The sequence below is a fragment of the Carlito syrichta genome, unplaced genomic scaffold (genome assembly GCF_000164805.1).
Source record: "Carlito syrichta isolate Samal-C Ts95f unplaced genomic scaffold, Tarsius_syrichta-2.0.1 Scaffold309894, whole genome shotgun sequence".
Taxonomy (NCBI): domain Eukaryota; kingdom Metazoa; phylum Chordata; class Mammalia; order Primates; family Tarsiidae; genus Carlito; species Carlito syrichta.
In genome coordinates this window covers 256,396-266,845 of record NW_007253990.1, presented here as the reverse complement: position 1 = coordinate 266,845, position 10,450 = coordinate 256,396, and the positions used below count along the sequence as shown (strand labels likewise).

The following is a 10,450-nucleotide window of genomic DNA, read 5'->3' as shown; positions in this document are numbered from 1 at the left end:
TTAATATTTGTTTTTGTGTGTATGCTTTTGCATAAACATTGATAACTGTGTGTATTTGTTTATATTTGGGATCCATTTTGTGACTCTAAGCACACATACACACCCATTCACCACCACAACCACCACCACCCACCACCTTCCCTGTATACCCGAAACAGCAGCAAAATTATAGCAGAAAACTTCTGACTTATATACCAGACTTATGGTGATTTACTTCATGAAGACTCGCTGGGGTCTCCTGAAAGGGCCTGGAGTTAAGAACTAGGATGGGGGCAGATACTGTCTCTTTTAGGAGATTTGACTGGAAAGTTAGGATATGTTCTGCACAAGACCTTCCTCATATGCCCTTCACACAAATATCCTTTTATCTTCTCCATTTTCTGTGTTTTGATCCTCTTGTCTCTGACCCTACCATCTTAGTCACTTGGGCTTTTGGTGGGTCTTAGAGAAGTCTGAGTAACATTAAATCTTAATCTCTAAGTCACTTGATTATTTGTGTTCTTAGGTTTTATCTAGAAATATTTCATAAACATATATTGAATTCTCTATTCCAACACTTTAGTCCAGATGCTCACCTCTTGTTCAGGCAATAGCCATAGTCTCATACTGGAATCTTTGCCTTGAACATATTTTGCACCAATCCTAAATCTAATTTAGCTTTGAGAGTTTTCCCAAACACAACTCTCATTGTCTTACTTCTTTTATTAAAATACATCAAAGGTTTTTTATTGTATCTTTTATATAGTCCCATATACAGTCCAAATACTTAGAATAGCATTATGTTTGTCTTCCCTTTTGTACTTGTTCCCATTCTATTTTCCCAATATAATGTATCTAGTTTTTCCATATACCATATTATTCAGCTGCTTTATAATACTTGCTGTCTCTTAATGATTTCACATACACTTAAGCCTCCGTTGCACTGTTTCCTTTATTTGAATTGCCTATTGCCATTTTTCTTTTAGTATCACCTCAAAAAATGAAGTTCTTTATAAATTTTCAGGTCAGAAAAATTCTCTCTTCAGTGTTCCAAGACCTCTTTGTACAGCTTTAGAATTAAACCATTTCTAGTTCAGAAAATTTTGAATGAGACCTCTAAGTCATATCTATTCAAGGTAATAAATTATTTTATATCAACACCATTAATGAAGTTAAGCTAAGACTCCCTTAAATTGAGATAAGTTCACATCCATGTGGAAGGTCATCCTCTTTTACTGTGTCTGGCTTTTTGGATGGGCAGCCTGAATTTGAGAAATACCGTATTATATAATTGATTTAGGGTTTCTCTTAGAGATAGTACACTCAAAATTCTTCCCTGGAATCTTGTAGCTTTTTCATTTTAGACCGCAGTGTACATGGAGGAGAAGGGGATGGAGATCCAGCTATGAAAGGACTCTAGCCCTGGAATGTCAATCATGAGGAAAGCAGGGGACTGGAAAAAGAAGATATTGACATAGGATTGGGAAGGAAACATCCTCCGAAGGCAGCTGGGAGCTTCAGAGGGATGTGATCTCTTCAATTAGGCAGACAGGAGAACATTGACAGGATTTCTGTCATTATGAAGACGTTTGTGTTGTGCAGAGTTTTCATTATTTGTTTCCCACTTTCTCAGCCCTTCTTCTATCTTGCTAACTCCTTCAGGAATTTGCATACATGAACTAATATGTCCCTAAAAACAAATACATGTTGTAAGAAAGAGTTTTTCTCCCTAATTAGCAGGATATAAGTGATAGAGGTAGATTTAGAATTTAGCTGTTTTTTTCAATCTTATTTATTTTTAAATGGACATGAAAGTGTATATATTTAACATGTACAATATGAAGTTTTCCAGTATATGTACATTGTGGAATGTGAAAATCTAGCTAATTAATACATGCATTACTTCATATAGTCACCGTGTTTGTGGTGGAAAATAATTAATGTTAACTCTCTTAGCATTTTCAAAAATAAAAAAATGATATATAGAATTGTTATAGAATTTATTTGCTTCTCACTGTGCACTCTATACTGTCTTCACTTTTTCCTATAGTGTCTTCACTAAAAAAAAAATGTTAGTTAACATTCTTTAAGCTAGAAAGCACACTATAATGCTCATCATCATCACATTGATGTTGCCTTTGTCTTGATCCTTATTGTTATTCTCCTGATATTACATTTTGTAGTATTCTAAGTGCGTTCACAAAAATTATCTCATTGGAGTCTCGCAATTATTTTTTTTAGATAGAGAAAGGAAACATTTTATCGATCATTCAGTATCTCTTATGTTCCAGATATTAAACCTTTCAAGTTTTTGTTTGTAAATAATATCTCTCTGACTATAAAACAACCATGTAAGATAGATATTGTCTTCTTCTTTTAAAAAAATGATAGTAATAACAAAATAATAATATCATTTAAAAGAATAAAACTGGAGATGACAGGTTTTAGTGACTTCCCCTAGGCCAGGCTAGATGTGAGAGTTCAAATTCAGTTCTACTTCTCTTAAACCTTTTAAGTATCAAACTGTCCTGTCTGTATTTGCCTTGGGCTACACTAAATGCTGGAGATTGGTAAAGCGTGGGCAGGTTGGATCAGATTACCTGGAAGACATATTCTCTTCTGGTGTACCATGGTGACATGATTTGGGGCCCTGCAGATGTCCTTTCACATCTTCTAAAATATTCCTTTTGCTATTCGTTGTGACCCTTTTGGTCCTTCTTACAAAGTCATTGCCTTTTATTGTGATAATTACCTCCTCATTCATTTTCATTTTACTAATCCAAGTTTCATTTCTCCAGAAAGCATATTCAATTTTATTGTTCTGATTTTGGTGATTTCCAAACCTCTGTTCTTTTTTATTTTTTCAGGGAAAATCAATGAGTGAACAACTGAATTAATTATTAATTAATAAAGATTTCTTCACTTATTTAATCCACCTCCCTTCTACCTAACCCCAAATAGAATGTCTCCTAAGTGCCCATGTTTACAATTTAGACTATTTAGATTGTATATAGTAAAGAACAATGGTTACTTCAGATTAATACAATTATTTTTAGTCTTATTTGGATTTACTTAAGGTCAATGCAGGAAATACGCTCTTTATTTTTGGTAACATTTAATTAGAATAGTGGGTGAATTCTATACTCTCTCATTTGCAGGAATCTGAGGATAAACTTTTCCTGAATTAATGTGACAGTTCACTTTCTTTCATCCTGCACTGATTTATCTATTTCTGAGTGATTCACGAATTCCTCATCTTAGAACGTCTGTTGTCTCCTAGTTGATATGTAGTACTATGTAACTCTAGATATTTGGCTGTTCTACTTTTCTTAGATGTTATACAAGAATCCAAATTCTCAGTTTGATTGAATATTATTAACACAAGAACATGAAATCTCAAACAACCTTGCATAAAATTATACAAGTACTTTTAAAGACAAGTTGCCAAAAATTTGGAGCAGTTTTTGTACAACCAAACCCAATTCTCCCTTATCTATAGATAATGATCTTTCCATTTTTTTCATGTATTGAGCATATTATAGTGTGATATGACAGACCTGACATGAGGAAGGGGTTCTGTGTATTGAAAGAAAACTTTTTCTTTTTGCTTTCATTCTTTACTAAAATATCAATTTTAGCAGTCAGTTTGAATTGTCATGTTTTCTAACTCTCATGAAGTAGGAAAGCATTATATTAAATCTCTTAATTCTGGAAATCAGACCAGGTTTGGTCTTTTGTGATTGTCTCCAGGATACTAAAGAGTCTAAGCTTTTTAAACATTTTAACTTTTCACATAGGAAGTAGAAAATGTGGATGGTCTTTAAACTATTTCCGTTTTAACACAGGAGGATACTGTTAATGTGTAATTGTTTGTGTCTGGGGGAATCAAGTTGCCTGAAAACAAAAGGAGGGTTTCAGTGTGCTTAATTTCCTTTCCCTGAAAGTCAAGAGATTTCCTTAAAGGCTCTTCTCATGCAGAAGAGTGTGAAGGACAAACTCATAGTGAGATTTGAGATTCCAAGCAAACATTCGATCATCCCTAGTATGCTGAGACTGAGTATTAACACACCCTCACAGGGTTGCCCTATTTAGAGAAACCAAAGGATAAGAATCTGCTTTGTCACAGAGTATAGGTTTCTGAGTAATTACCTGAACTTCAAGGATTCTCTGCGCTAAGAAAAGTAACCTTCTTGTGTTTTCTCCATCATTCATGGGTATACTCCTGCCACATATGGAGATCTTAGGCCTCCCCACCTCCCTTCCTGCTTCTGACATCAGCTCATCCCTCATCCTATCTACTCTTGCTCCTTGCTCATCCCATTGACCCCTTCTCCTGACGGTAGTTGACACAGAAGGGATTTTAGACCCACCGAGCAGGCCCTGTACCCTTTTAAATCCTATAGGAAGTATTGTGTCTAAGTCCCACATCACTCATCTTGCTTGTTGTGACAACATTTTCTACCCCTCCATATCCTGAAGGAGCCCAGGCAGACTCTGCAGCTGACATCCTGTCTTATTTGTTTGTTTGTTTGTTTATTTAAGGCTAGATGTCTTAGTGAGGTGCTGTTCCCCAGAGATGCCTGACTACAGGCCACCCAGGTGATTCTCTGCTTTTTTTTCGTGAACAATGGGAAATGTATTGCAGGAAGGAGTGTTACATGCAAATGAGATATTTGAGCAACTGAGCAGTGGTGGGGAGGGGATGGCTAGAATCATCATCTCACTGGGCTCAAGACACAGAACACCCATTCTCCCATACCTGCAGGACACTTTACTGAGCATTACAGTTGTTTCCTTTACTGTGCCCCTCAGTGATATTAGCCTTGCCATTTGGAGCCACACAGAGCTCTTTCTAGCTTCTCCAAGTGATGACTTTTCAGCGTTTCAGGGTCAGTGGTGTCTTTCTCTCCACTCCCTCGTGGCCTCCAGATATGGTCATCCAGGTCTTGCAGCCCCACTTCCTGTGTCTTTTCCTCATAGATATTGTAGGAGCTCCATTCTTGCAACAGTAAACATGAATCAAGGTACCTGAGGAGCTATGGCGAAAAGGGCACCAAGCCCCGGGGAGATGCACATAAGCAGATGTGTTTACTGGGCACTCTTTCATCTCTCGGTTTTTTTTTTTGTCCTAGAAAGGCAAGGATTCATTCAACCTAGGAATTTTTCATTGCTGTGTTACTACATTTGAGGGGACTTCATTCTCATATTGTGATATAAATAGAATTCTGCATTATCAGCACAGATATGTCAGCTTATCCAGGCTAAATCTTGCGACATCCCCTAGCATTCTGTAATAATCTGAGAGATTGTCCAGTCTCTCTTAAAATATAGGGAGATTCTGGGCATCAGGATTTTTTTGTGTGTATAAAATATATGTATATATACACACATATATTTCTGTATGTCTATATATATTTCCCCACTCACAATTTTTAGACTTTATAAATTTCAAATTTATAGGAAAGTTAAAAGGATAACACAGTAAAACTTGCATTATCATCCTCTAGATTGGTAACATTTTCCACATGATTTTCTCCCTTTCTCTTTCTGTCTTCCTCCATCTCTACAAACATTTGTACACACACATACACACACACACAGGTTTGACTCACTTGAATGTGATTTGTAACCAGTGTATTTCCTTTCAATCAATATGAAGTATTTACTTAAAAATAAATTTTCCTGCATAACCACAATACCATTTAAAACCTAATCAAATTATGCTTACCTAATAATACAATCAATATATAATACATATTCAGAATTCCACAATTGTCTTAATAATGACTGGTTAATGCTAGTATTTGGCTGGTTTTTCCCTTTAATCTCTTTTAGTTTAATTTCCCCGATTTTTAAAAATAATATTGCATTTTATAAGAGAGTCTAGACCAGTGTGTGGAGTGTGTGTATATGTGTGTGTGTGTTGCTTCCCATATTATGGATTTTATGATTTCCTCATGGTTAGATGGGTGTGGTGGCTTAAGCCTGTAATCCCAGCATTTTGGGAGGCTGAGGCGAGAGGATTGCCTGAGCTCAGGGGTTCGAGACCAGCCCGGGAAACTTGGTGAGACCTCGTCTCTACAATAAATCAAAAAATAAGGTGGGTATGGTAGCGTGTGCCCGTGGTTCCAGCTACTTGGAAAGGTGAGGCAGAAGTATTGCCTGAGCCCTCCAGGTCAAGGCTGTGGTGGCTATGAGTGTGCCACTGCAGTCCAGTGTGGGTGATAGAGTGACTCTCTGACTAAAAACAAACAAGAAGCCCCAAACATTATTGGTAGGAATTCTACATATGTGATGTGTATCCTTGTTGCTATCAGAAGGTACATGATGTCAGATTATCTCATTATTGATTAAGCTAAATGTATGTGCGTAAGCTAGTGATTGCCAATCTTCTTTATGAAAAATACATTTATTTTTCTTATTTAACAAGTGCAGTGTCACATTGAGACTATGTGAATATTCTGGATCCCAACATCCTTTAAGCATTTGCTGATTTATCTTAAATTATTTTAAAAGTTGTAGAAGTCCAAGGAGTTCTTTTTTTTTCTTTTGATACTCTAGAGTTTTCTAGGTATAGAATCGTATCATCAACAAAGAAAAATAATTTAACTTCCTCTGTTCCTGTTTGGATACCTCTAATTTCTTTCTTCTGCCTGATTGCTCTGGCTAGGACTTCCAGCACTATGTTTAATAGGAAGGATGAGAGTAGCCATCCTTGTACTGTTCTACACTGTTGATGGGAATGTACGCTAGTATACTTTCTGGATAGCATTGTGTTGTTTTCTCAAAGAAATAAAGATGGAGCTACCATACATAGGGACATAAGTCCCTCTACCAGTATGCGTATGTTTATTGCAGCACTATTCAAAATAGCAAAAACATGGAACCAACCCAGATGCCCATCAAAAGTGAACTAGATAAAGAAATGTGGTACATATACACAATGGACTATTACATAGCCATAAAGAATAACAAAATCATATCCCTTGCAGCCACATGATTGCAATTGGGGGCCATCATTCTAAGTGAACTGTCACAGAAACAAAAATCTGAATATCTCATGTTCCCACTTGTAAGTGGGTCCTCAACATTGTGTATGTGAACACAAAGGCAGAAGCAACAATTGCAGGGCACTGTTAACGGATGGTGGGAGGAGGGGAGGCAGGAAAAATCTTCCATTAAGATCTTTCTTTTTCCTTTCTCTTCTTTGGTTTTGAGTGCCACTATGGACTCATGCATTTAAACAAATCAATTTGTTTAACCCATTGCTATGAAAATTACTAATAATTTTTAATGTTCCTATTTTTTATGTACCTTTGGGCACTAACAGATCCTTCAAATGTGCCTTTTTTTCTCCTTGTTTCTGTAATATGAACCTATTGTCTTTGTGTTCCTTAGTTTTAGGCACAAGATATTCCAGTATCACCATATGTTTTCTTTACTTTATACTTGGAGTTAGTCATTTCTTCAAGAATCACAGGTTATTTCTAGTGGAAAATGTTATTTAGAAACCAATTAAGTAGGTACTAACTTTGCTTACTGTCACCAGTGCCATTGTTTATGGACACTTTCAGTGGACAGAGCTATCTCTACATTTTTACACTTTTTAAAAAAAGTAGGACAACCATCTTTCGGGTCCCTTCCAGCTGTAGGAACTTTTATGTTTTCTCAATAAACTCTTGCTTTCTCACACACACACACACAAATAAAATAAAAAAGTAATTCTTTCCCTTTAGTAGGTGAGCCCTTACCTGCTTGACTGACACCTATTCACCTTTCAGCTTCTTTCTTACCTGAGTACTTTTCATGTCCTCTGCAGAGCCAGTATATTCCATTCTAAATTTCAATAGCACTGTTAGTGTGTGCCTATTATCATTACACTGCACTATAGTTGTGTATTTACAAGCCTCTGTCCCCCAGTGGATGGAAAATGCTCTATGTGGTTCATTTAAAAATCTCTAGTGATACACAGCTTCTTGCTCAGGTAAACACTGAATAAAATATCTGAAGTTGGTGAGTGCATAGAGGAATCAAGATGGCTCTTCCCCATCATACGAGGGCACCCGTTTTCTTGTCATTCTTTTGATAATGTGGCTGGGTCAGAGTTCTGAGTAGGGACTTTCTGGGCATAGGATATGACTATTTGGTCATATTTCCCTCCCAGATCCTAATTTTTTTTTTTAGTTCATCAACTTTACCCCTTCCTCCTCAGAACTCTGAGCATGGCCTCCCTGATGGGCTTGGACTTCACACTATAGATGATGGGGTTGAGCACAGGAGGCACCACCAGGTACACATAGGCAACCAGGGCATGTACAATATGGGGCAGGTGGCTTCCAAAACGGTGGATCATGGACACACCTATGACTGGGATGTAGAACACCAGGACTGCTAAGATATGAGAAACACAGGTGTTGAGGGCCCGTATGCGTTCTCTGGGAGAGGCTAGCCCCATCACCGTATAAAGAATAAGGGTATAAGACAGGACAATGAGCAAGGAATCTATACCCACTGTGGACAGAACCACATAGAGTCCATAAAGGATATTGACAGTAATGTCAGCACAGGCCCGTTTCATGACATCTGCATGGAAACAGAATGAGTGAGACAAGAGGACCTTTCCAGGGCAAAAGTTCAGTCGCTTCAGCAAGAAGGGCACAGGGAAGAGGGACACAGTGGCTCGAGTCACAACAGCCAATCCGATCCTGATGATTACATTATTTGTGAGGATAGCTGCATAGCGCAGGGGGTTGGAGATGGCCACAAAGCGGTCAAAAGACATAGCTAGCAGCACTGAAGACTCCACCACAGAGAAAGAGTGCAAGAAAAACATCTGGACCAGGCAGGCGTTGAAGCCGATGAGCCTATGGTCAAACCAGAGCACTGCCAGGGTGGTGGGCAGTGTGGATAAGGTGAGGCCCGCATCACTGAGGGCCAGCATGGACAGCAAGTAGTACATGGGCTGATGCAGGCTGGGGGTCTTCCTCACAGCCAGAAGGATCAGGCAGTTCCCAGTGAGGGCCACAGTGTACATGGAGAAGAAGGGGATGGAGATCCAGCCATGAACGGTCTCCAGCCCTGGGATGCCAATTATGAGGAAAGCAGGAGGCTGGAAGAAAGAGACATTGACATAGGACTGGGAAAGGAGCATCCTTGGAAGACAGCTGAGAGTTCTGAAGAGATGTGAGCTCTTCAGTTTGAACAGAACTGAAGAAGATCCAAAATGATAGGAAAGAGAGATCTAATGTTGAATCAAAAGTTTAAAGTCAAGTTCCATATTGGTTCTATTTACTGCTGTGGGTAAAACCACAATAATGCTAACAATTCATAGCTTCATTGGCTATTATGTTATAGTCCAGGTACTGTGGTGATACATCTGTGCAGATCTTCTCATTTCATCATGATATTCATAACATTTAAAAATACTCTACCCCTCTCAAACAGAGGATTGGGCAATCACAGTTATAGCATTCCTACATAATCTTGCCTATCCCGGGCGGTTGACATCTGGTGAAATGAGGTTCTTTCTATAAGGAAATAGTAATCAGAGTCCAAAGAGTTTAGCCAGTGTCTACTTTTTGTCCAGATTGAGGAAGTGTTATTGCCACATGCATATAGAGAAGTGCAGAATGCCTGTTTGGAAAGAGATAAGGACAATTGAATCAGACGTGCAGAGAGAATAAGAATGAGAGTTCACATAGCTACTTAGAGATGGTCTGAGATAGTAAAAAACTGCTGTATTTTTTTTCCAAAGTTTTGCACTTTCTGAAGTCTTTCTTCCTGAGATCATCTGTTTTTCTTGCCCTTGAATTTTCTGATATACATCTGATGCTAATATAGTCCACGATTTGTGCTTAAGCATTTCAGACTGAATTTCTCCATACTAAAAATCAAGAGACTTTGGATAAAGTGTCATTTTTCCTCTCATTGTACGGAAACTGAGAATCAAAAGGTGTAGTGGATGACCTCTGAGTGAATGACTCATATACTGTTGTCCTGAAATTTAAATTTAGGTCTGCCTGTTTTGAATCCCATACTTTTTTCTGTGCCTTGTTCTTCAGGTGGGAATAGGTGTGTGAAAAGTTTTCTGAAGTGCAAAAACACCACGAACATACTTTTTGATATTACTATTATATTGTCTAAGACTTTACACTTCCCAGAATATTCCACTGTATATTATTCATTTAATTCTCACGGTTACCTACATTAGGGATGATGTAACTATGGTCCAGTGAAATAACTTGTTTATATTACTCCTCTGCTTAAAATCCTTCAGTGGTTCCCAACGTACTCTAAGAAAATGCTGTGACCTGGCTCACAGACTCCTGTGATTTAGCACCTGCCTACTTCTCTATTCTTATTGCATGATAGACTACTATTGCTCAGTATTTTTTAGTCAGGCTGATTTTAATACAGTTTTTTAAATAGGGTAGTTATTTTTTCGTTTTGAAGCTTTAGTGCTCTGTGGTAC

At 37.8% G+C, this 10,450-nt stretch overlaps 1 protein-coding gene across 1 annotated transcript; it reads right to left on the bottom strand.

Moving 5' to 3' along the window:
* Positions 1-8,173: 8,173 nt before the first annotated feature.
* On the bottom strand, positions 8,174-9,130 carry LOC103270664 (olfactory receptor 51I2-like). The gene has a single exon (XM_008068199.1). The coding sequence runs from the start codon at positions 9,128-9,130 to the stop codon at positions 8,174-8,176; it is 957 nt and encodes a 318-aa protein (XP_008066390.1).
* Positions 9,131-10,450: the final 1,320 nt, after the last annotated feature.